The sequence below is a fragment of the Myotis daubentonii genome, chromosome 2, assembly GCF_963259705.1.
Source record: "Myotis daubentonii chromosome 2, mMyoDau2.1, whole genome shotgun sequence".
Lineage (NCBI taxonomy): Eukaryota > Metazoa > Chordata > Mammalia > Chiroptera > Vespertilionidae > Myotis > Myotis daubentonii.
Window position 1 is genome coordinate 124244352 of NC_081841.1, and position 27075 is coordinate 124271426.

At 43.0% G+C, this 27075-nt stretch overlaps 1 protein-coding gene across 4 annotated transcripts in view; it reads left to right on the forward strand.

Moving 5' to 3' along the window:
* The first annotated feature begins 795 nt into the window (after positions 1-795).
* Positions 796-27075, forward strand: part of TNFRSF19 (TNF receptor superfamily member 19) — a 112665-nt gene continuing 86385 nt past the window's right edge. The window contains exons 1-3 of one of the 4 annotated variants that reach the window (XM_059684455.1): positions 13181-13378; positions 16856-16950; positions 26947-27049. In XM_059684455.1, the coding sequence (XP_059540438.1) occupies positions 26981-27049 (69 nt within the window). In that variant the 5' untranslated portion in view covers positions 13181-13378; positions 16856-16950; positions 26947-26980. Of the gene's footprint in view, positions 983-13180; positions 13379-16855; positions 16951-26946; positions 27050-27075 lie in introns of those variants that run through there. The other 3 variants (XM_059684457.1, XM_059684454.1, XM_059684458.1) reach the window with 3 other exon arrangements.

The window sequence follows — 27075 nt, forward strand, 5'->3', positions numbered from 1 at the left end:
CATTAATTACTTTAAGTAAAACATCACTGTTTAATTGGCAGTCAGTTCTAATAATTTAAGTTTCAAGGAAAAGACAGTTTACTTAAAATCCTTAAAAACTTGTCACATTGAAAACAAAAACACATTTTTTAAAATGTCATCTTTTCCAACTGACAGTGCCCTGGGTGTTTCTGGAATGGTCTTAGAGTGATATTTAATTATTCGGAATATTTGACAGTCTTTGTAAAAAAAAATGTTATTTTTATGTCAACTGAATGCTGCCATTTGGAACCTGGATGGATCAGGGATCGTATCTTACTGTAATCATCCAGCGGCAATTGACGACTTTTCCAACTGGGAAGCAGATAACAGAAATTGTCCTGCCAGAGGCACAATAGTCTAAAATCAGGCAAACTCTGGCTTCTCTTGAGCTGTACTCCCCCACAGGCTGAATTATAACTCTCCTACCAGTCCCACGGCGCTGAATGATGTCATGGGATCTGCAGTTCAGCGAGATGAAAGGGATAAAGCAGAACCCGCTGGCACTAGGCAGCTTCCAGCACACAAATCCACAACACAGCTTGGGAACCGAAAAGGCTATGGTAAGGATCCAGCCACTCAGCCCAAGCTTGGGAGAACCGCGGTATTGCCTTCTTGAAAAAAAAAAAGGGGGGGGGCGAGTGGGGGGAGGAAAACGACATGATCCATGTTAAACAAAAGAGTTTGTGGACTAAGAGGCAGGAGGGTGACTACCTGCTGAAAGTGAACTTTCTTGATATCCCCTGCTTATATATAAATTTAGCTCTGCCTTTGATGTTCTGCAACTGATCACAGATCAGATTACGGGCATTTCATCTCCCTGCTCCCTGCCTTTGATCTGCATGGTTAATTTTATTTTCCTGGATTTGAAGTTTCGTCTGGGCTTGTGCTGACACACAGTTTTGGGAAGGTAGAAGCATTTGGCACAGCAGTGCTGCCAAGGAGAAGTTAAGTTGCCGGAAGGGTGAGTACTGGAAAGAGTTCAGCACGTTGCAGGTACAGCATTTTATATTTTGTTGTAGTTTTCACTTCACCTTTCCTATGTGTTTTAAGAAAAAGATGGTTTTACTCAATTAAAAACAAGCATTTCTATGTTTGACTACTACATTATGCTCTATATCTGTGTCAGAGTAAATATGATACTGGATGCCATGTTAGTAGTTGTACAAAAGGGTTTGCAATCTGCCATGCAAATTTTACTTGGGAATGAGTTGTTCAAACGAGACAAAAAAAGAAGAGTGCTAACTTTAGCACACAGCCCATGCTCCAGAGCCTGAGGTCTGTGAACTATACTTGCTCTAGGTATTTACAGCTTACTTTTCTTAGTGAACAGGCAGTGGGACTTTACTTGATGCCAATGTTTTCTTATATTAAAAAGTACAGCACATCTCTGGCAATATTGTTTTTGTAGTTTATTTATTCTCTCACCTCCAAGATGTAAGCCTATCAAATACATTTCTCTATGCAGTTTGAATCCTCAAGGGACTCATTGAAAAGGCATTCAAACATGATTACAGCTTTTTATGTGTAAAACTAAGGAATTTTAAAACAGTGAAGGTAAATTGGGGCTAAGTTTGGTTTAAAAATCCTCTAGTGCTATTCTATAACATTTGAAAACAGCACAAGCGTTATTTACCAGAACATTTACAAGTTTAATATTCTTAAATTAACATTTATGTTAAGTGTATAGTGATAGCTATTGTAAGTTACAATTGGCCAACTGTTTATGAAAACTATCTGAGTAATCCACAGTTATTATGTTATATTAAGTTTTTACTTAGTTTATACTCAACATGACAAAACCAAAATATATTGGTGTGCTAAATTTGAAAGTTAATGTTGTGGGTTTGGTGTTTGTCAATTCAGTAATCCCATCCGCCCCCTATCCCACCTCCCCATCCCCCACCCCCACTCACACACTCTTGCACATACACACCAAGTAAAATCTTTACATTGGGATGCAAGAATTAATATAGTAAAAACATAAGAGTTCCATGTTCAGGTCAGTTTATTTTAATGTTCTAGTCCTAAATTTATTAGGGTAAAATATTTAATGATCATCATACCCAACAGTCTATTTTATGCTCTGTGAACCACAAAGAAATTATAAGTGAAAAGACCAGTCATACTTTAATCTGAAATTCTGATGAAACAGGAAGTCTATTCTTTCTTTTTTATATATTTATGGATTTTAGAGAGAGAGAAGAAGGGAGGGAAGGAGAAAAGAAGATGGAGAAAAAGAGACATCGATTTTTGTTGTTCCACTTATTTATTCATTCATTGGTTGATTCTTATATGTGCCCTGACCAGGGATCGAACCTGCAACCTTGGCATATTGGGATGCTCTAATCAGTTTAGTACCCAGACAGGGCAGGAAAGGTCTAATGAGGCTCATTACATATGTAATTAATTTTTCAGAACCAGTTAATTAAATTACTTTCTAAACTTTCCTCTGATATTAGGAGGTTGATTAGCTCTGTTTGCCTAATTTTAAAACATTGATAGCTGTTAAGTGGAAATTATTTTAAACCATAATAAGCTGACTATATTTTTTCAATGTGTCAGTAACACTTGAATCTAAAAGACTAAACTGCTGTTTATAGTCATGCCAAGAGAGGCATTTAAGTTTTTGTTTTACTGACAGTATAACAAAACACGTTCACAATATCCTGGATTATCAGTTTAGGTTAATATTTTTTTTTCATTTGTTTGCTTAAAAATTCTCTTTATATCACAAAAACAGAATTAATGTTCACATTCAGATTTAAAAAATTAAATGTTTAAAGTAATGACTGGAGAAGATGCCTAAAGAAGTAGTGTGCTTAGGAACTTGATCATTTAGTTCAGATTTGGGATTTTAAAAACTTTTAAATGACTATTTATTCTTGTTACTAGGTATATGTCAACAAATGCAGACTGTACACAGCACAAAACAAAAGGCAGAATTAGCAACTATCTGATTAATTTAGACTTTGTAGAAAACTAACTTGGGTCAGTCAAGTCCCTGAAAATCCACTTCAGTGTCTGAATTAATTCAGTTAATTGTTTATTTCTTATATCTTCATTGAGAAATGAAACAGATTCTATTTGATTTTAAAGGAAAGATGGCTATTGCTGAATGTAAGGTACAATCTCAAAGGCATTTCTTAATTGCCACATGACGCTCTTGATTGTAGTTTAAGTAGATACACTCCATAGTACTTCTACTGAACGAAACCCTTATGTTACATTTTTCAAAGCACTTTCCTATCTACTGCTTCAATGACAGCTTTGTTACTGCAGAAAGTCCAACTCTTCAAAAGACTTTTATTTCTAGTCATGATTGTGTCACTGATTAGCTATGTAACCTTAAGAGAATCACTTTACTACTCAGTTTTCTCATGGGCGAAATTAGGGCATTGATCAGATCATCCTCGTAAAATAAGCAGGGTGCAATTTTTTACAAATATACTTTTATTGATTTCAGAGAGGAAGGGAAAGTGAGAGAGATAGAAACATCAATGATGAGAGAGAATCCTTGATCAGCTGCCTCCTGCAGGCCCCTTACTGGGGATCAAGCCTGAAACCCAGACAAGTGCCCTTGACTGGAATCAAACCCCGGAACCTTCAGTCTGCAGGTCGATGCTCTATTCACTGAGCCAAACTGGCTAGGGCCAGTGTGAAATATTTATAGCCATTTTACAGATGAGGAAACTGAAACTAGAGAAAAGTAACTTGGCTATCTTAACTAACATCATATGGCTAGTTTTGCAAGTCCAGTGTTCTTTCTTGTTCACCATGCATAGTCCATTTTCCAAAAACTGCTAAAACAAATTCACTGGGTAGCTGATCAGAGAACGGTGTTAGTTTGAATCATAGAGATAGCCATTTCCTATTACAATACTCTTTTTTGTATGTTTTTATCCATAATAGATATGTCAATCAACTGGGTTAGTCTGGTTATTTCCCAACTGCTTCTTTCGCTTCTATCTTTCTAAGCAGTCTAAACACAATTATTGTTACACATAATTTACTGTAACATTTAAAATAATTCCCCCAAAATTTAATATATTAATACAATGTGGAATTATATATATTTGTGTGTATATGTGTATACAAGTTTGGCATTATATAAGCATATCTTTTCAGGTTTCCAAGGAATTGAAGATATCAGTAGGGTCCATGAAAAGTTAAAATGTGAATTAAAGGTTGTTACTCTTCAAGAGATATTTCCAGTGGGATTTTGTGAGATTTCAGTTTGCAAATTCAACATGGGTTTGTACATGATATGTGTTCCATTTTACATTTGTGGTCCAGACATGAAGTTATATATGGATTTGTAATTACATTCAGAATCCTTGAATATGTTTTCATTAACTTCCTGTGTTTTTTTCTTGGAAAAAATTAATATATTTCTTGTGAATAAATTTATGTATTGATTGTAAACTGTACACATATACACTGCTCTTGAGGCCAAATAGGTGTCTGTCAGTCATGTTTTATCACTGTCATAAAGGTTTCATATAAAGCTTTATAGATGATTACTTAGTAATGTTCATTAATATTAATTAATTCACCAGTTATTAATTAATTCAGTAATATTTATTGATTACTTGTGTGCCAGGAGCTCTAACAGTATTTTTTAAAACAATATCTCATTTAAGTGTACAATTGGGTTTGTCATGCCTATTAGACAAATGAGGAAAGTGAATCTCAGAAAGGTCAAATAACATGTGCAAGACCACAGGGCTAATTAAATGGTAGCACTAGAGCAGCGGTTCTCAACCTGTGGGTCGCGAACAATGAAAATACATCCTGCATATCAGATATTTACATTACGATTCATAACAGTAGCAGCATTACAGTTATGAAGTAACAACGAAAATAATTTTATGGTTGGGGGTCACCACAACATGAGGAACTGTATTAAAGGGTCGCGGCATTAGGAAGGTTGAGAACCACTGCACTAGAGTATATCTGTGTTCTTTTGTTCTAGGGCTAAGCAGTTAATTCTTTCTGTTATAAGAATTAAATAGAGCTGAATTTAACTGTTAGCAAACATTGTAGCCAAAATTTTGGCTAAAAATGGGTTCTGTTTTTTTTTTCTTTCTTTTGATATATTTTATGAGAGCTATTAGAAGCTTTTGATAGATTTTTCCATCAGCTGGCCTAGAATTTTCAGCTATAAATAACCTCAAGATATAATCCATTCCTTCTCTGCTTCAGAACTGGACCAAACTCAAGCATCCACATTTGGTTTGGTCAGTCGCCCCTTTGATGGCCAGGCCAGTCCAAGGCACCCTGGAAAAATTAATAATTGATGCCCCTTTAAAGAGTAATTCTTTAAAAATTTGTTAGCCCAATTCAGAAGAATGGGCAATGAAAGGAGAGAGAAGGAGACTCCCTGTGGCTATGTTTAATTTATCCTCTACTGTCAAAAGTCATTCAGCTTTGGCTCCAAATCCACCCACTTGCTGAAATCACCACTCAGAAGTTACCAAGTTTCACATCCTTGCATTGAGAAGTACTTTAACCCATTTCACTGTCATTTAACTTTGCTCTTTGGTGAGGAGGGTGAGGTGGGAGTGTTGAGCAAATTATCAAACATCACTTCCAACATAAACTACCCTCTCTCTGAAATGAGTTATGGTAAGTACAGCTTTCTCCATCTTGTTAAATGTCTTTAATACTTTGGTAGCCCTATGACCTAGCATCACAAGCTGCTGCCCATTGAGCCTGGTCTTTAATTCAGCCATATGCAGAGGAGTTCGCCATATTTATCCAAAGGCGAGGAGGACAGTCAGTGGCCCGTTTTTTCTTTCATTAAACACATGAAAAGAGTCTGGCCAACAGAGGTGCCATAAACTCACAAAGATCAGTGCAGTTGCTACAATTTACAACAACTTTGCTTTATAAATGTCATGAGTTTAACATTAGATAAACTAAATAAATAACCTCCCTGGCCTTTTCATGTATATTGTTTTATGCACTAGCAGTATGGTAAAGATTATATTAGGATTCAGAGAGCCTAGATTTTTATTCTAGCTTTATTATTAACTTGGTGTCTGATCTTGAGCAAGTCACTCGACATCTGGCCTCAACCCTGCACTGATAGTCTATAATTGGCAGCAAGGGGTATTGGGAATTATTTAAATCTTGGGTCCTAGTTAATTTTTTTCCTTATTTTCTTAACTATATTTGATTTTTAAAAATTTATTCATTGAGTTTAGAGAGAGTGGGGCAGGAGAGAGAAATATCAATTTGTTGTTCCACTTATTTATGCATTCATTGGATGATTCTTATATGTGCCCTGACCAGTGATCAAACCGAAATTTTGGCATATTGGGACAAAGTTCTAACTAACTGAGCCAGTGCACCACTGTGCCTCCACTCCAGCCGGGGCCTGCAGGGCACACTGTGGAGCGTGGCAGGTGGAGCCTCTCAGGTGACAGGGAAGGTAGGTGTCCTGCTTACCAGAGCCTTTAACTATATTTGGAAAATTTTATTATTCTTTGAGATTCCTACCCCATTCATTAATTCATTCAACAAATTGTCAAGTACCTACTAGATACAGTCACTGTGACCTAAGAGACAAAATTCAGAATTTTCATGTAGCTTTCATTCCACTCCATTTTCCCAAGGAATAATGATTTACACTGGAATTACTAGGAAGTCAAATAGTTTTCTTTTTTTATTAATATATTTTTTATTGATTAAGATATTACATATGTGTCCTTGTCCCCACGTTACCCTCTACCCCTCCCCCCCGCTCATGCCCTCACCCCCCCCCCCCCCCGTTGTCCGTGTCCATTGGTTAGGCCTATATGCCTGCATGTAAGTCCTTTGGTTGATCTTTCCCCCTTCCCCCCACCCTCCCCTCCCCTCCCTCCAAAGCCCGACAGTCCAATCAATGCCTCTCCATCTCTGGATCAGTCCTTGTTCATCAGTTTATGTTGTTCATTATATTCCACAAATGAGTGAGATCATGTGGTATTTATCCGATCTCCAGTTCCATCCATGCTGTGGCAAATGGTAAGAGTTCCTTTTTCTTCTTCCTCTTCTTAAAGAGTCCCTTTCAGCATTTCATATAATGCTGGTTTGGTGGTGATGAACTCCTTTAGCTTTTTCTTATCCGTGAAGCTCTTTATCTGACCTTCTATTCTGAATGATAACTTTGCTGGATAAAGTAATCTTGGTTGCAGGTTCTTGCTATTCATCACTTTGAATATTTCTTGCCACTCTCTTCTGGCCTGCATGGTTTCTGTTGAGAAATCAGCTGACAGTCGTATGGGTACTCCCTTGTAGGTAACTGACTGTCTTTCTCTTGCTGCTTTTAAGATTCTCTCTTTGTCTTTTGCTCTTGGCATTTTAATTATGATGTGTCTTGGTGTGGTCCTCTTTGGATTCCTTTTGTTTGGGGTTCTCTGCGCTTCCTGGACTTGTAAGTCTATTTCTTTCACCAGGTGGGGGAAGTTTTCTGTCATTATTTCTTCAAATAGGTTTTCAATATCTTGGCCTCTCTCTTCTTCTGGTACCCCTATAATTCTGATGTTGGTACGCTTGAAGTTGTCCCAGAGGCTCCTTACACTAGCTTCATATTTTTGGAATCTCTTTTCTTTTTTCTTTTTCGGTTGGGTATTTTTTGTTTCTTTGTATTTCAAATCTTTGACTTGATTCTTGGGATCCTCTTGTCTGCTGTTGGATCTCTGTAAATTATTCTTTATTTCAGTCAGTGTATGCTTAATTTCTAGTTGGTCCTTTTTCATGTCCTCCATGGTCTCACTATACTTATTGAGGGACTCATTAAATTTATCGGCGGTTTCCATAAAATTCTTGAAAAACCTTATAAACATGGCCTTGAACTCTATATCCAGTTGTTTGCTTTCCTCCATTTCTGCCATTTGTGACCTGTTTCTTTGTCTCCGCATTTTGGCCGCTTCCCTGTGTTGATAGAGTGGCTTTGTGTGCTAGGTGTCCTGTAGGGCCCAGTGGCTCAGCCTCCTCAGTTACCTGAGGTGGACACTCTTGGTGCACCCCCTTGTGGGCTTTGTGCACAGTCTTGTTGTAGCTATGCCTTGGTTGTTGTAGGATCACTGGGAGGAATTGACCTCCAGGCCAATTGGCAGTGAGAATTGGCTGTGTCTGCAGTGGGAGAACTTCTGTGCTGGAGATACCCTTCTGGGGCAAGACTTGCTTCAGTGGGGCTTTGGTGCTCACTGAGACTGCACCCTAGTGTGTCCCTTATGGATCTGAGGAGTTGTGATCTGGATGGTTCCCCTCTGACCACTGGGTACAGTGGCTCTTGGATCTAAGGAGGTGCTAATTTAGCCTCTGCCTGAGGTTACACAGCAGGAACTACGAAGAGAACTGCAGATTCCCCTTCCTTTTTTTTTGGAGTTTGGAAGTGCCCTGATGAGGCTCAGCTGTGTAGCAATGCAAGCCGCTGTGGGGCCTTGGGCCTTCTCTTGGAAGCTCTGGGTCTATCTGGCCCGGCTGCAGTTAGGTAATTACAGGTTGCAAATGGCCGAATGCAAAAGCCTCTGCCGCAGCCTGGGCAGGGCGGGGTCTCAAGGAATCAGAGGGCGGAGCAAGCAGCTATGGCGGAGCCTCAGCCCCGCCCTAAGGAGTCGTGAGTCCCAGTGTCCCAGCAATGGCTGCAAGCACCTCTGAGGGAAAGTCGCCCTCAAGCTCGCCCGCTGCCAGACAGACCAGTTTCTCCCCGTATGAGTTCTGGGTCCCCAGAGACTTCCCGGAACTGGATTTCAGAGCCGTTGGGAGCTTGTGTCTCCCTCGGGATTCAAAAAGACAGCCGCATCCTCAGGTGCCAGACCCTTTCCGCGCGTGCGCGGGCCCCCGTACCTCTGCACTCCACCTCCGCAGTTCCTCTGGCTCTCAGTGTGCTTTTCTTTCCTTCTAGTCGTAAAATTTACACTCAGCCAGCCTTCCTGAAGTTCTGGATGAAGGCCGTTTTGTGTTTTTGATGTGATTTTCAATTGTTGTGGGAGGCAGCAATTTCCCAGTGTTTATCTATGCCGCCATCTTAGTTTCTCCCAAATAGTTTTCAATTAACTTTTCTTCCAGTGAGCTAGCTTATCACTGAAACTATTTTTCAAGAAGTTTGCTACTTCATTAGTTCAACTTTTGGGGGGGGAAATATTCTAAACTAGAGGCCTGGTGCACGAATTCGTGCACCAGTGGGGTCCCTCAGCCTGGCCTGCGGGATCAGGCGAAACCGGCTCTCTGACATCCCCTGAGGGGTCCCGGATTTCGAGAGGCTGCAGGCCAGGCTGAGGAACCCCACTAGTGCACGATCGGGCCAGGGAGGGACACAGAAGGTTGGCTAGTCAGGGAGGGACCACGGGAGGGCTCCAGGGCATGTCCAGCCCATCTCACTAGTCCCGATCGGCTGGACCCCAGCAGCAAGCTAACCTACCAGTTGGAACGTCTGCCCCTTGGTGGTCAGAGTACATCAATCATAGTGACTGGTCGACCGGGCGACTGCCCCCTGGTGGTCAGTGCACGTCATCGTGAGCAGTTGAGTGAACTTAGCATATCAGCATATTATGCTTTGATTGGTTGAACGGACAACCAGACACTTAACATATTAGGCTTTTATTATATCAGATAAACATAATGCCTTAGCTTAGATATTGCTAAAACTAACTTCAGAAATACCAACCCTAAAGCAACAGCACCTCTACCAAGAGCCATGTAGCAATTTGGCTTTTACAATAAAAATTTAAACCCATTAATAATTGTCAGTGTTTTAAAGGGAGAAAAATGCTTGCAGCCCCAATTCTAAGCATCAGTTTCATTCTGAATGAGCCCAGGGATCATACAGTTCTTTTTGTACCACTTCTGGTGCTTAATTGTGGGCCTGGATTCTCCTTCAGATACTGTCTCCAGATCATATATACCTTCAAAGTGAGGTAAAGTGAGGAATATGTATTAACTTAACATGCTTTTCTTTAGAGAATAAGATTTATTTAATAGCTAGAGCACAGAGATTCAATGATCTTTGTCACCACTGTCAAATATCATTTTTATTATCATTTATATACTGATGTTAGGCATTGTCTGCCTTACACAAGGTATGCTGCTGCTAATATTGATTGGCATTGAGTGAGCACTTACTATGTGACAGGCATTAGGTTAAGTGATCTCAATACCTTATCTTATTTAATAACCCCCAATGAAACAATTCATTTTACAGTTGAAGAAATGGAAATTTAGGGAGGTTAAGTAACTTTTCCAAGGGCATGCAACTAGTGAATGGCAAATTAGGATCTAAGGCTAGATTATCTGATGCCAAAGCCTGTGTGTGTTCGTATTAGGGTCTCTCCCCTCAGTGAGCTAACAAGCTTACTGGGAAGATCAATCACATACACAGGAAACGATGCAAGAACTACATCATGTGTCACTGGCTCTAAGGACAAATTGTGGCCATAGAAGAAAGGACAGTTGGCTAAACTTTCTGAGCTGGCAGAATAAATCCACTCAGAAAACATTTGTTGAATATTTATGGGAATGTTTGATACTATCAGAGATACAAGTTTGAACAAAATGTAGCCCTTCTCTGAAAGTAGAACTCCTTTTAATTCCTTGAGGAAGAAATCTCAGTCACAGATAGTTATGACATGTGAGAGAATGTGACAAGTGCTATCATTCTAATCAGAAGGCCACAAACCCTGGGGACTGGTGAGAGTTGTGACTTATAAGTTGGTCATGAAAGTCAGATAAGTAAGGCGTCAGAGCGGTGAAGGAAATAGGTGTATATGAAGAGCAAGCTTAGAGATCCAAGAGAAGGGCAAGTTCAGGGCACTTTGAGTCAAGGCACGCAGACCAGTTTGGCCAGAATATCTTACTAATAAAAGCCTAGGTGGTCCTCATGCTGTCACACCGTGATGCCTTCAGATGGTCACAAGATGGCTGTGCACATAGCAGGTGGGCGGGGCTGGGCTTGATGCTGTGTGCGCAGCACGGAGACTGCCTGGGAGTCCTGCCTCCACCCAGCTCCACATGCAGCCGGGCCTGGGGGTCCCGTGGCTCCACACGGCGCCGAGGAGGCTCCTGCTTGGTGCGGAGGCCTGGGGGCGCCCAGCCTCCTCTGCACCACGTGGGGGAGGTGAGGCTGGTAGATCCCCATGCGGCTTGGAGGCCTGGGGGTCCACGGCTCTGGCCTACCTCTTTGGGGCAATCCATGAAGGAGCTCCAGATGGGTGGACGGGGCCTACCTCTTTAGGGCGATCATCGCAAGGCTCCTACACTGTGACAAGGCACAGGCCAGGCTGGGGGACCCCACTCCAGTGCACGAATTTCTTGCACCGGGCCACTAGTCTATAATAATAAAAGCATAATATGCTAATTAGACCAGACAACCAAACCACCTTCCAGACGAAGCCGGGGCTGCGAGGGCTGAGCCCCTTGCACAAATTTCATGCATCGGGCTTCTAGTAAAGAATATAAAGTCTAGAGAAGAGAAAAAAGGTAAGACTGAAAATATGGGTGGAGTCCAAACCTGGAAATCTCTGAATCCTAATTCAAGGAATATAGAAGCCATTCTTTACAATGAGGAATGTTAATCATTTTACTGGATAGTGACAGTAATGGCAGGGAGGTTGAAATAGGTCCACTGGACAAAACAGCAAGGAGAAGGTCTGACAATATTCAAACCCTGTAGGAGCAACATTCAAGTGAAAGGTGGAGAGGGCCTGAACTTTGGTGGACATGGTGAGACCAAGAGAAAAAGAGGAAGAAGGGGTGAATGCTGGAGTCCTTATGAAGGAAGATGCGGTAATTCAGCCTAACAAATTACTGAGTATCCTACGTGCTAGCTAGGCTCTGAGATATTAAGAAAAGATTTGTCCTCAGGAGATTGAAGTCTAGTTGGAGAGAGGAACCCAGACAAACAGGTAACTTCAATATAATAAGGAGCATGTTAGTGCAGGATACCGAATCTTTAGTAGTACTAGGTAACAGCTACTAGGGCAGGGAAATGTATACTTGCTTTGAGGTTCAAATAAGATAGTGTATGTCATTTGTAAATCATTTACAAATAAGTCATTATTTGATTTCTACTCTGACCATGTTAGATTTGAAGTAGACAGTCTTGATGTGTGACACTTGTGATGATAATATTTTAATGTATTTTTCACAAGTAACTGGTACAACACTACAGTGTTCTCACTATGGATCAGGAGATGTGTTTATCAGTAATTAAGTCTAATAACATTCATTCATTCAACAAATATTTATTGAGAGGCCTGTATAGGCCTTGGGGTATATAAAACATAGAATTTGGTTCCATCCAAAAAGACTTGCAGTCGTGTGGGAAAAACAAAACCAACACATAAGTCATGCCCAATATCTTGGGTTTGAAAGTATTGGTCTATTTATTCACTCACTGGACAGATAAAACAATAATTACTTATAATTACTATAGCTTTCTACTGCTGCAAAAGTACTTTTGTTACATACATAATTCTTTCACTCCTTCCAACAAATCTGCAAAGTGGGTACCCTCTCTGCTTCGTATATTATCAAATTAAAGTTCAGAAGTGTCAACACCTTATACAAAGTACTAATGAAGGCACGGAGGCCAGGCTCTGTGCTTCCCTACATCACCAGTGGCTCTGAGTTTATTTAGTGATCCTTAGAGTTGGACTGAGCTGGTCTTGGCGTGGACACAGTTAACTAGAACACAAGCCCTGAAAGGGTTTTGGGTGAACATCTGCTGGGAAAATCCATCAATGAATGAATGAATGAGGCGGCTGTTGGGGAGCTAGGCCATCATGATCTTGATAGACCAGAGCAAACGTGCCACACCGCTTTCCGGGGGCCTCTGCTCCTATGCTGAAGCGGACTTGGGTAGAATGTGACCCGCAAGGGAAAGCACAAACGTCCTGGGAACACACATGCAGGGTAGGAAGGAAGGTTCCTTCCCTTCGCCAAAGCAGTTCGGCTAACACAGTCAAGCTGTCGGTGGTTTTTGTGTCCCTTCCAGCCCCTACCCCGCTCCATCCCCGCCCCAGGTCGCATTCGCTCGCTCCTCCAGCCAAGGACTGCAGGGAGGCTGCGAGGGGTCGCCTAGGAGAGCCTCGGGGCCGTGCGACGGGAAGGGTGCTGGAGGCGCGGTGGGCGGGGCCCGGAGGTGGGCGGGGCCCCAGGAGGCGGTGGCCGTTGCCGGGCTACGAGACCGCCGAGCCGAACGGGCGGTCCCTGGACGCGATCCGCGTGCGTGCGGGGAGTGGACCCCAGTCCAGCTCCGAACCTCGTACCCTGTACAGGCCGGTCCAGCGCGCTCTGGTGCCTCCACTGCAGCCGGGGCCTGCAGGGCGCGCTGCGGAGCGCGGCGGGCGGAGCCTCTCAGGTGCCTGGGAAGGTAGGTGCCGGCTTACCCGGGCTGTGCCGCGCTGCGCAGCAGTACATAGCCCTTGCCCCGCCGGACCCTTGCGAGATGGCGGCCCTAAGCGGGGGCAGCAGCCCGACGGAGGAAAAGGGCAAGCTAGGGTTGCTCTGGTGCAGAGTAGGAGGGCAGGAGGACTGAGCTGGGCGAGGGCGACCCCGGGAAGGAGTGACAACCTGGGACTGCGGAGGAAGGAGGATCCCCAGTCGCGGGAGGTTCGGTCGCAGCTGCTGGAGGGACTAGAGGGTGTGAACATATCCCGGTCTCTTTGGCGTCCGGAATGACGGGACTTAGTCTTTCTCTCCAGGGATCTTGTAAATATAAATCTGCTTCTAAGGCAGGCGTGTGTAAGTACATAAATCAATCTGCGTGCGGCTTCACTCTGGCCTTTAACCGACTGCGCTGGGCCCCTGCCGGAGACACCTCCAACCCGCGCCAGAGCGCACTTTCAGGAGGAAGCTGTGTGCAGGCCCAGACTACCCAGTTATAGCTGAGGAGGTAGAAAGAGAACATTTACACGATTTGTAAGTTGTCCATAAGCATGTTCATTGTGCGGAAAAAGAAAGTTTCGCAAATGTAAGCCTATTTCTTAGTACTGTGATGATGGGTAGAGCATAGAATACTGGTAGATAAGAGAGTCAGCTTTCACAGCCTTCTGATGCCATTTCATTGAATAGAAATTTAGCTACTACTCTTCAGTGGTCTGTTTTGATGGTAGAGAACTATGCATCAAACCTACATTTACCATTGTAAGATATCCATGTCACCTTTTTTTGCATTTAGTAAAAGGACTCAATTTTCAAACAAAACCATAAGCACTCTTCGGTATTTCTTTAATTGAAACAATTTAACTCAAAATATTTATGAAGTTGTGGTTTTGACTCCAGTGACAATTTTTCTTTACTAGAAGATGTTTTCTTTATGTAAACAGGAAACAGTTTTCTTACGCAAACACACAAATTTACTTTAATATGTTTTGTTTTTTTTGTCATGATCAGATACTTTATGCAAAAGGGAGGATTATATTGCATTAGTTTGGGATTTACTCAATATGTTTTCTGTTGTGCAGGTTCACCTTAGGCATTTTTGCCAATGCTACTTTCAATGCAACTTAAAAATTATTTTATTTCAAGCACTGTTTATTATCTGATTTAAAGATATGTAACTAGAGGAGGTGAGAATTGAGTCCTACTGTAGAAAACAGTTTTTAACATTATTATTCACAGAGATGTGGGTACTTAAGAATTTTTCTTTGCATAATATTTATCAAGTTGTTCTGAAAAAATACAAAACAGAGATGCCATTTCATTTTAAAAATATTGCCTTAACATTAATGCATGGTATGTTTTCATGAGCTCTGTAAATTCTTTACTTTTTAGCCCATGAAAATGTCCTATTGACATTTACTTTATTACTGAGGCCACATTAGATTTTTTTCCCCATAGTTGGTGCTAACTTTGGGATGTTGTGTTAATATTTTCTGGGGCATTCATGCAGTTGTTTGTTTCTTTGATGGAGTGTCATTTTTTTAAGTTCTTTGAAGTTCTCAATTTTTAAATATTTAAAAAATATATTGATTTTAGAGAGAGGAAGGGGGAGAGAGAGAGAGAACAAACAAACATTGATTTGTTGTTCCACTCATTTATGCATTCATTGGTTGATTCTTGTATGTGCCCTGACTGGGTATCAAACCTGCAACTTTGGCATATTGGGAGGACACTTTAACTGAGCTACCAGGCCGGGGCCTGATGGGAGTGTCTTTTGACTCTTGAGTTCAGGCAAGATCTTGAATGTGAAGTTAAGGACATATGAAGGCTTTTTATGCACTTGAAAATGCAATGTAATGTGCCTTTCCTACCCAGAAGACTGGGTGGGAAAAGAATTGAGAGATGTAGTAGTCACATATTCTGTTTAATGTATTACTTTAATTTACTAGCTCTAATATATGAATCTAGTGAGGTATTCTGAAACATAAGTGAGGAATTCTATTAACATTCATTTGATTCTCCTTTGTTGTTGTTGTTGTTTTATTGATTTCAGAGAGGAAGGGAGACTGGGAGAGAGAGAGAAATAGAAACATCAATGATGAGAATCACCAATTGATTGGCTCTTGCATGCCCCCACTGGGGATGATCGAGCCTGGACCTCTACCAACTGGGAATCAGTGACCTCCTGATTCATAAGTCAATGCTCAACCACTGAGCCATGCTGGCTGGACTGATTCTCCTTTTTAACCTATTTCAATCTCTGAACTTACCCATAACCCAATCCCCTGTGACTAATCAGTACTACCATTCAAAAATTAACACAACATGGAAAAACTGCAGGCATTTTAATACAGGAAAAAGGCAAATCCTTTTCAATTTGATGAATCAATATATAAAATCAAGCGTTTAAAATTCTGGAGAAGGCCAGCAATCTCTGTGTTGACTTCAGGTTGAGTAAGAATACCTGCCTTGAGTATATGTACACCAGGAGCAGTTAAATACGGTTATCACATGGCAGCTAATTAGTAAAGAGCATAGCCTTTTTAAAGCAACTTTCTAGCTGAAGAAAAAGAACAATAAAGCAATATGAACACAACTTCTTTTCATGATTTACTGGTTGGTCAGTGAGTCCATTCATTGTGTTTTCGTATTTTATCTGTCTAAAATATTTACATTTAAAAGTAAGATGTTTAAACAGTATTGGGTTATCTTCTTGTCCACACATCACAGAATATGTACCTTTTAAACTAAAGTTTTAAAAGCTACATTTTAAAAAGAGAACAACTACCTATCAGCAATTATAGAAGACAAAGGAACTTGTATATCCGAAAATGAAATGTTATTTGGCCACTCTTGAGTTGCCTTAGCTGGGTCTAATATGAGGAAATTTTAAAAGAATGGGGGCTACTTATACTGGAGAAGAACACTACACATGTTGCAGAGAGTGATTTTGGAATCTATCCAGACTCACTTCTAAAATAAAAATTTAAACAGCTGTGTTTTAGAAATGCTTGTGCACAATTCTCTTAGAATAGATTGGGCTGATGCTTGAGGTGCCTTTAGTCCTTAATGCTGCAATTGTTTTATTTATATTTTAGGATAAACATTTATGAATTTGGGGAAAAGTACCTTAGTTACAATATGCTTGTTTATTGAACATTTCAAGAACACTGTATTATAGTTATTTTACTAAGGCAAAGATGATAGAGTCTGCAACTCAGAGAAATAAAAGGAATTAGTTTCAAAACTCTATCGTGGTTTAAGTTCTGTTAAGAAAAAATTATTGGAGCCTGACACTGAGCAGTCCCTAATGTTTTTGAACTTTGGGGGAATTGAAGATATTGTATTTGGCAAAAGAACATTTTAGAGCATGTAGAAATTTAGTAAAAAAATATTTCATGATTTGAAAAAAAGGAAAATCATTCTCATTTCCCAGCAAACAACAATATGTCTATTTTTATTACAGCACACCTTTGCGAGCTTCCTAGGCTACAAAAAGGGCTGCCAACTCCATGATGTAGGAAGAACAGTTTTCAGAATACAGTGAAATTGCAGGCTAAGGTACAGAATAACTAGAGGCTATAGGAGTTATTGTTCTAATTCTTTTTTAATTCTCTTAGTATATGGAACTGACATTATTTCTTAGCCATTTATTATTATACTCCACCGTTAAAATGTAAAATTCTGTATGTATAGCACAGGCTTTATTTCAATGCTGATTTTATAAATTGTAAGCCTGCTGGTTTACTTTAATGTTGATTTAAAAAATGTTTTAGCTTATTGCATATTGGAAAAATGTCTGAGTTGGATATATTGCATTACATAATGTTAATGTAGTTTTACTAGAAAAAACTATTACCTGTTAGCATGCACTACATGTTCGATAATAAACCCAATGGCTTTCAAAGAATGGAAAAATAAAATTAATTTATTCTGAAAAATTATCCAGGTTATTGGAATTATTCTGAGTCATATATTTGGGTCAATTATAAGATCAAAAATAAAAATCCTTCTCGGAAAGGTTACTGATTTGTTGAAATTAGAAAGATAAATACCAGATCTCCCTCCTTAGTGATCATTGTGATTATTATTGCACTATTTATAAGAAATGGGATCCTGACCAAAATTGTATTCTATCACAGTAACTTATATTTCAATCTCAAGTTATAGGTGCACATAATTTCACATATATTGTTTTAGTCATTACAATGACCCTGAAGTAAAATATTAGCCCTAATTAATGATTTTTTTTTCATTCATTCAACAGGTATAGGGCACATTTTTTGGGTGAATTACAGTTCTAGAGCAAGATCACATTTCTTGTCATTAAATCCTCAAACCTTAATAGTTGGTGGCAAACTCCAATGACTTGGTTGGTGATAAAATGAAGGGAGCTCAGTGTGACAATAGGAAATGGTGGAAACTGAGCCTACAAAGTAAATGTTTCTCTTTGTAAGGAATACCTGATGCTCACCTCTAGCTCATGTTGCTTTGTTGTGGGACTCATGGTGTCCAAATTTTCTAATTTTTTAAAAACATTATTCATTTTAGTATTGAAAATGTATTTTAAAAATTAAGTGTTGCTCTAGCTGTATTTGGTTAGAGGATCAGCCTGCGTACTGAAGGGTCGTTGGGTTTGATTCCAGTCAAGGGCATGTACCTCCATTGCAGGCTAGATCCCCCTCCCAGGTTGGGGTAGGTGCGGGAGGCAACCGATCGATGTGTCTCTCTCACAGCAATGTTTCTCTCTGTCTGTATCTACCCTTCCCTTCCACTGTCTCTAAAAACATCAATGGGGAAAAGATGTCCTTGGGTGAGGATTAACAAACAACAATAACAATAATAAAAGTTGTGGTGACTGCAGAAAATAATGCTGCTGCTGGCAACACAAGGGCTACAAAGAGAAAGAAGTAACCAGATAATTATGCTGTGAGATACATAAGTCCAGGGTGCTATGGAAGAACAAAGGAGAAGTGTTCATTCGGGGAGGTTCCAGGAGAACTTTGATAAATTTGGGGGCAGGCCTGGTGGATGAAGGTAGGTGTATATAAAGGCACAGGGCAAAAGAGGGAAAAACAGTTGAGGGAAGTGCAGGCTGAAATAACCACAGTGGTTTGGGATCCAGTGGTCTGCCCAGCCAATAGGAGATGTGGCCCAGAACTGCTCCTCTTCAATGGGGTTCCTATGAACTGCCATCTCCGAGGCCCTGCCTCTTTGCCTGGTGACACACAGGACAGGTTTTCATGATTTGGACAAGGAAGTAGAAAAGCTGTGCATTTCAGCATCAGTTCAATTTATCTTCTTTAGAGGCTGGCCTAGGAAACTGCCTCCTTTCAGGCACTTAATAGCTCTTTAATCAGGGTGTATTGAATAAATGGATAAATCATGAAATGTATTATTTTGTTAAATTGTTTTGTTTTTGTTGATTAGTTTTGTTGATATAGTTCTACTATGCTAAATGGAAGGGGCGATTGGATGCTGTGACACAGGATACAACTGGAAGTCAACCTGGAAGAATGGGCAAGAGCCCTGTTTTGTTTCGAGTCAGCAGACATGAATTAGATTCATTTCCATCCTTACTAGGACATGTGTCCTTTGATGCAGGTTTCTCTCCCATTGTACCTGTATGGGGATAAATGTCTACTTTAGAGTATGGTAGTAAGGGGAAAACATATTTTTGTGAAGCCTTAACATAGTACTTGACTTTAGAAATACGTAGTTCAAACTTTGGATTGTTTCTTGGTCGTCAGATGCTTTCTGCAGGCCTGTATGTCTAAAAGTCTAAAATCCTCTGAAAAATGTCTCATATTTATCTAACATGTTACAACCTCAAAAGACTGTCACATATATTGGATCCTTTGATCCTCATGGTAATCTATCATAATATATAAAAAGCCAGGGGCCATCACGACTGAAACAACCGAATGGATGACCAAACAGCAGGTTGCATGGGGTAACAAGGTCAGCAGGGGCGTTAGTGAGGGAAAACCAAACGACTGAACAGCAGGCTGCATGGGGCGACCAGGCTGGCAGGGGGGTTAGTGAGGGATGACCAAATGACTGAACAGCAGTCTGCGTGGGGCAACCAGGCTGGCAGAGGGGGGCAGTTAGGGGTGATCAGGCAGGCAGGCAGGTGAGCAGTTAGGAGCCAGTGGTCCCGGATTGTGAGAGTGATGTCCGACTGCCGGTTTAGGTCGCATCCCTGGGATCAGACCTAAACCGGCAGTCGGACATCCCCCAAGGGGTCCCGAATTGGAGAGGGTGCAGGCTGGGCTGAGGAAACCCCCCCACCACCCCGTGCATGAATTTTGTCCATCAGGCCTTTAGTCCTATCTAATAAAAGAGAAACATGGTAATTAGCCATACCTCCGCTACCCTTCCCATTGGCTAATCAGGGCGATATGCAAATTAACTGCCAGCCAAGATGACGGCCAGCAGCCAGGCAGCTTGAAGCGAACATGAGGCTTGCTTGCTTCAGTGACGGAGGAAGCCAACGTTTCCCGCCTGCGGCTGCCGGCCTCTGAGCTTGCAGTTTGAAACATTGTTACAAATATAGAAGCTAAACAAAACCCCAGAAACCTGCTTTCAGCCAGCTGGGATCTCAGAGCTGGAGTTGAAACAGTGTTACAATTATAGAACACAAACAAACCAGATACCTGCTTTCAGCCAGACGGGATCTCAGAGCTGGAGTTGAAACAGTGTTACAATTATGGAACCCAAACAAACCAGATACCTGCTTTCAGCAGCCAAGGCCTCAGAGCTGGAGCCAAGCCTCAGAGCTAAAGCTGGCCCAGAATAAAAAAGAAAAAGAAAAAAAGGAGCGGTTGGGAGCTTCAGTCACCAGCCAGCCTCAAAACAGCCCTCAGCCCCTCACCCAGACTGGCCAGGCACCCCAGTGGGGACCCCCACCCTGAAGGGGGTGTGACCAGCTGCAAACAGCCATCATCCCCTCACCCAGGCTGGCCAGGCACCCAAGCGGAACCCCCACCCTGATCCAGGACACCCTTCAGGGCAAACCAGCTGGCCCCCACCCATGCACCAGGCCTCTATCCTATATAGTAAAAGGGTAATATGCCTCCCAGCACCGGGATCAGAAGAGCCACGAGGCCTCCTGGCACCGGGATCAGTGGAGCCGCGAGGCCTCCCAGCACCAGGATCAGTGTGACAGGGGGCAGCACCCAAACCCCCTGATCGGCCCTGCGGCTCTGTGTGTGACAGGGGGCGGGGCCACAACCTCCCTATCCGCCCTGCTCTGTTCATGACAGGGCAAGGTGCCCCAACCCCCTGATCAGCCCTGCTCTGTGCCTGATAGGGGGGAGCTCCCCAACCCCCTGATCTCCCTGCGGCTCTGTGTGTGACAGGCTGTGGCGCCCCAACCCCCCTCTCCCCCATGGGCCCTGCTCTGTGTGTGACAGGGTAGAGCCATAACCTCCCCATCGGCCCTGCCCTGAGTGTGACAGGGTGCAGTGCCCCAACCCCCTTATCCGCCCTGCTCTGTGTGTGACAGGGTGTGGTGCCCCAACCCCCTGATCGACCCTGCTCTGTGAGTGACAGGGTATGGAGCCCCAACCCCCCCGATGGGCCCTGCTCTGTGAGTGACAGGGGGCAGCGCCCCAACCCCCTGATTGGCCTTGCTCTGTGCGTGACAGGGGGTGGCGCCCCACCCTCCCCATCAACCCTGCCTTGAGTGTGACAGGGGGCGGTGCCCCAACCCCCCAATCGGCCCTACCCTGAATGTGACTGAGGGTGGCATCGCAACCTCCCTCCCAATCCGCCCTGCTCTGTGCATGACAGGGGGCGGCGCCCCAACTCCCCAATCAGCCCTGCTCTGTGCCCGACCAGGGTCTGCACCTAGGGATTGGGCCTGGCCTCTGCCACCCAGGTGCAGGCCTAGCGAGCAGGTCGTTATCTCCCGAGGGGTCCCAGACTGCGAGAGGGCACAGGCCGGGCTGAGGGACGCCCCCTCCCCGCCGAGTGCACAAATTTTTGTGCACCGGGCCTCTAGTATATATATAAAAGCCTAAGACACTGTTATGACCGAACAACCGGAACAACTGGTTGACCAGTTGCTATGACGTGCACTGACCACCAAGGGGCAGATGCTCAATGCAGGAGCTTCCCCCTGGTGTTCATTGTGCTCCCACAGCCAACCTACCATGGTCCATCCCCCCGGCTGGTCCCTCCCCTTGGCCAGCAGGCCCTGATCGGCCTGTCCCTGATTGGTCCGGACCTGATTGGCCCGTATCACCAGCCAGGCCTAGGGACCTCACCCATGCGCAAATTTGTGCATCGGGCCTCTAGTATCATTAATAACGACAGTCATCATTGCTAACACTTACTTAGCACTTCTGGCATGCAAGAAATAGTTTCTATCAATGAACTCTCCGTAACTTGTCCAGGTCACACAGCTAATAAATGGTGTTCTTAAGAACAACAGCCACAATAACAACATCAATAGCCACCACTGATTATGCTTTCATTCTGTTCTAGGTACTTTGTATGTATTATCTCAGTTAATCCTCACCAGGCCCCCAAGGAAATAGGTTCTAAATTTTTCTCTGTGTAGCTGGGTAGTTTCAAAGTGACATTGCTAAGAAATGGGACTTAAAATCCAGATGTTCTAGTTGCCATTTTTCCCTGACAGTTCCCAATAAAACTCAGGCTATTTTTACCCATGCTGGATAAACCAGGACTTAAGAGTGTCCCACCCTATTGATATAAAAACCCAGGATTAAAGGAAAGTTATAGAAAAGAGAAGTGAAATATTTCAGTGGCACATTTCAGTCTCCAGCCCCCAATGTAAGAAATCTTGCATTTTTAAACGTGAATTTGGATTTTTACAAATAAACTAGAGGCCCAGTGCACAAATAAACTAGAGGCCCTCAGCCCAGCCTGCACCCTCTCCAATCTGGGACCCCTCGGGGGATGTCCGACTGCTGGTTTAGGCCTGATCTCACAGGTATTGGGCCTAAACCAGCAGTCGGACATCCCTCTCACAATCCAGGACTGCTGGCTCCCAACCACTCGCCTGCCTGCCTGGCTGATTGCCCCTAACCACTTCTGCTTGCCAGCCTGATTACCCCCTAACCACTTCCCTGCCAGCCTGATTGATGCCTAACTGCTCCCCTTCCAGCCCGATTGCCCCCAACTGCTTGCCCCTGCCAGCCCGGTCACCCCCAGCTGCCCTCCCCTGCAGGCCTGGTCGCCCCTAACTGTCCTCCCCTGCTGGCCTGATTGCCCACAACTGCCCTTCACTGCTGGCCATCTTGTGGTGACCATCTTGTGTCAACATGGGGGCAGTCATCTTGTGACCACATGGGGATGGCCATCTTGTGTGAGGGCATGGTGGTCAATTTGCATATTACCTCTTTATTATATAGGATTACTGTATTATTTAATGCCTTGAAGAGGTAATAAGATTATATAAAAAATATATATTAGAATGTTTATTCTATTCACCACAGATGAATTAAGTCTGTTATATGCAACCAAATCTCACTTGTTTTCCACAATATAGTCTACCTTGTTTTGTGCTTCTTCATTCACTTAATTCCCAAATGTTCATTGAGCACTTTTATGTCTAGCACTTATATACTAGACACTGAAAATACAATGAGTAATAAGGTGTAGTCCCTATTTTAAAGAGCATATAATCTGGTGAGTAAACTGAGACACAAATAAGCATAATTGCTGTGCAACATGATAAATACTGTATGTGAATGTAGAAGAGCTACAGAGCCATAGGGAGCAACTCTATTCTCTGTGCTTGGTTATGGACAGCAGGGTTCCAGTTGGCTGGTTCTGGCAGGGATTCAGTAGGAGATAGGCTCTCCAGATTGAGGAGGGCCTGTTCATGAGGGCAAGATCACAGGTATTCAGGAGAAGCAAGAGTATGGTGGGAGGGCTGAACTGGATGGGCAATTAGAGGAGTGACCAGTGGTGAGATTGGCAGGCCATCCAGTGAGATTATTAAAGGCATAGGGGCAAAACTAAGGAGTTTAGAAGATAATTTGTGCAGACAAATCTACCTATACAGGAAATTTAGGCAAGGCAATGCTACTTTTATATTTTCCATCAAACTATTCAATTTAGCACATGTATTGGGAGAACAATAGAAGTCAGCACATAAGGTATAGTTTTATTAATTTTTTCTACCCTATAATCTAAAAAAACCTCTTTGTGATGCAAAAATCATAGTATTTTATTTAATTTTCTTCTTTCTTTGGTAGTGTTTATATGGTTTTTATCTTGTTACCTCTTTTATAAACTTTTCAAGGAGGACCATGTCACTTAGCTTTTCCTTTATTATTAATGAAATACTAGTACACTATAAAGAAATGTAGGAAAAAGGGGAAAAATTTACCCAGAATGCCACAATATGAACCTAGCCATTGATAATATTTTTTATATAAAATAGGTGTATTTTATGAAGTCAAAATCATGCTTTCTAGCTTGTTCTCAATTGCCTTTTCCAGAATATGCCACTGTATTTATCTGCTTTCCTCAGTCATTAGTACAGGATACCAGGAGAGTATTCAGTCCAACCTAGTTGCTCAATTATGGTATGCAATGACTCTGTCAGTTTATTTTTTCTCATATTTTGTGTAAATGCTCATATATATATCAACACTAATAAAAGAGAAAAATAGTAATTGGCGTACGGATACCCTTTTCATTGGCTAATCAGGGCTATATGCAAATTAACTGCCAACAAGATGGCGGTTAATTTGCATATGTAGGCACAATGCAAGGAGGCGAAAGGGAAAGCAGGAAGAAGCCCCCTGCCACTGACAGTGATTGGAAACCCAGGGGGGAACTAAGAGCTGGGGGGCAGGGCAAAGGCGGCCCTGGGGCCGCCTTTGCCCTGCCCCCCAGCCATGATCGGAGAATCAGGCGCCTTTGCCGCCCTGGCCAGTGATAGCAGGAAGTAGGGGTGGAGCCGCGATGGGAGCTGGGCACGGTCGAAGCTGGCAGTCCCAGGAGCTAGGGGTCCCTTGCCTGGGCCTAAAGCAGAGCCCACGATCGCGGGGCCGCTGCAGCTGCGGGTCCCCGCTGCCCGGGCCGGACGCCTCAGCCAGAGGCGTCCTGCAGGGGCAGGGGCAGAGCCCGCGCGATCGCGGCGCCCCCCGCTGCCACTGCAGGTCCCCGTTGCCCAGGCCGGACGCCTAGGCCAGAGGCGTTAGGCCTGGGCAGGGGTGGAGCCTGCAACCGCGGGGAGCTGGGGGTCCCCTGCCCAGGCCTGACACCTCCGCCGGAGGCCTCAGGCCTGGTCAAGGGGCCGATCCAGTGATTGGTGATCGGAGGGTGATGAGGGTCAACTCCTCTGGCCGAGGCATCAGGCCTGGGCGGGGGGCGGAGCCGGGGATTGGGGGGATATGAGGGTCCCCTTGCCCAGGCCTGAAGCCTGGGTCAGAGGCATCAGGCTTGGGCGGGGGGTGGAGCAAGCGATCAGAGGGAGATGGGGGTCCCCTGCCCAGGCATGATTCCTGGGCCAGAGGCCTCAGGCCTGGGCGGGGGCCAGAGCCACTGATCGGGGGGAGATGGGGGTCCCCTGTCCAAGCCTGACACCTCTGGTGGAGGCGTCAGGCCTGGGCAAGGGGCCAATCAGGTGATCGGAGGGTGATGGGGGTCTACGCCTCTGGCTGAGGCATCAGGCCTGGGCAAGGGGCAGAGCCAGCAATCGGAGGGGTCTGGGGGTCCCCTGCCCAGGCCTGATGCCTGGGCCAGAGGTATCAGGCCTGGGCTGGGGGCAGAACCAGTGATGGGGGGAAATGAGGGTCCCCTGACCAGGCCTGACACCTCTGTCAGAGGTGTCAGGCCTGGGCAAGGGGCCGATCCTGCGATTGGAGAGTGATGGGGGTCAACGCCTGAGGGCTCCCAGTATGTGAGAGGGGGCAGGCTGGGCTGAGGGACACTCCCCCCCCCCCCCACACACACACCCAGTGCACGAATTTCGTGCACCGGGCCCCTAGTGTGTATATATATATATATATATATATATATCTCCTCTTTTCCATATTAGTTTAATTCCATATAATTTTTATGTTTGTTTTTTACCTTTAAAAATTAGCACATTAAAAAAATTTTGAAATCATGTCGAGAAAGATAAATTGCAGCATACCTTTCATGGAATGTGATTTTATCTTCTGACCCCAATCCTGTGTCTACACAAGGAGCAAGTTGCATGGTTGGGTAATTACTGGATGATTTTGAGATATGCAAGAGGGGAAAGGAAGGCTATGGCCAAGAAGCTGGAAAAACAATAAAAGCTGCTTGAGTTCACTAAAAATGAGTCATTCATTTGACAAACTTAAAAATGATATTTTTATTGTCCTGATAATTGGATCTGCTCAGGCAGCTGAAATGAGCATCTGGGTTGTATTTGTCCAGGCTGTGTTCAGGCGCACTCCAGGTGCACTGCTTGGATAGCAGTTGACACATCAGCCTGCCCAACTCTGCTTCCTTTTGTTATTGTTTGTTTTGTTATTGTTATTATTTTTCTTGAGCTATTTGGCCCACGGTTCTGGATCTCTACTATGGTTTCTTTTTAAGTAGTCAGGTTATTTGCTCTGGATCTCTGTTATTTTTGTAAGGTTCAACCCTAAAGGGGAACTGAACCCTTGTTTCTCTACCTGAGAGGTGGAGCCTCCAGATAAGTTTTCATTTAAAAAAAGTCTACTCCCATGCTATGCTCTGGCTCTACATTTGTTTCTACATTTTAGATTATTTCTGGTGAAGATAAAGAGGTTTGGATTATCTTTTATTGAAATGTCAGATTAGTGCCTCCAATTTCATCACTTGTAAATTATGTTAGATGTTTTTAAATGAATGCATATTTTTTCTGCTAGTATATAATTTGCGCTGAACTGGTTTGGGAAACAATGCCAAATGTTATCTGTGTCTGCTTCTTAATGGAGTTAACTATTAAGGTCAAAGATCCAAACAGATTGTTTTGCAAGGTATAGTGACACAGGGATACCTGGATTTGTATCCAGTTCTGCCTCTTACTAGCAGTGTCACCATGGGCAAGTGATTCAGCTCTCTCCGAGCCTCAGTTTCCCCTCTCTAAAATGGGGATAACAATAGTAACTATCTTCTAGAGTAGTTGAAAGATTAAATGAGTTAACATGCTGAAAATAGTACCTGGCACATAGTGCTTAGCAGGTGTTAATTGTTTTTTAATCACTATTATTATCCTGTTGGTGCTGATTGAATCCATGGAATGGAAGGTTTACATACTCACTGTTTAAATGTAATTCTCTACTGGGTGAAGTAGATTGGACACTATGGAGGCGTGGGTAGAAAATAAAGACCTGAGAATTCAAAACCAGTAGGAATTTTGCATATGGTGTGTATGTAGACAAAGTGTTAACTCTAATAAGTTACATTTTTAAATATTACATATTATATACCTATTGTACCTTCTTAAAGATGATTCTTTTTAAAACATAAATACTATTACTAGTATATATATAAGCAAATAATAAACATTATACAGTAAATATAGAGCATAGTCACTAATTGTTATGAATGTTATGTTATCTTCTTATCTTTTAGAACTCTTCAACCATAAGTACATTTATTAAGAACCATGGCTTTAAAAGTGCTACTAGAACAAGAGAAAACATTTTTCACCATTGTAGCTTTACTAGCCTATTTGGTAAGTCAACTCTACTTTCATAAGAA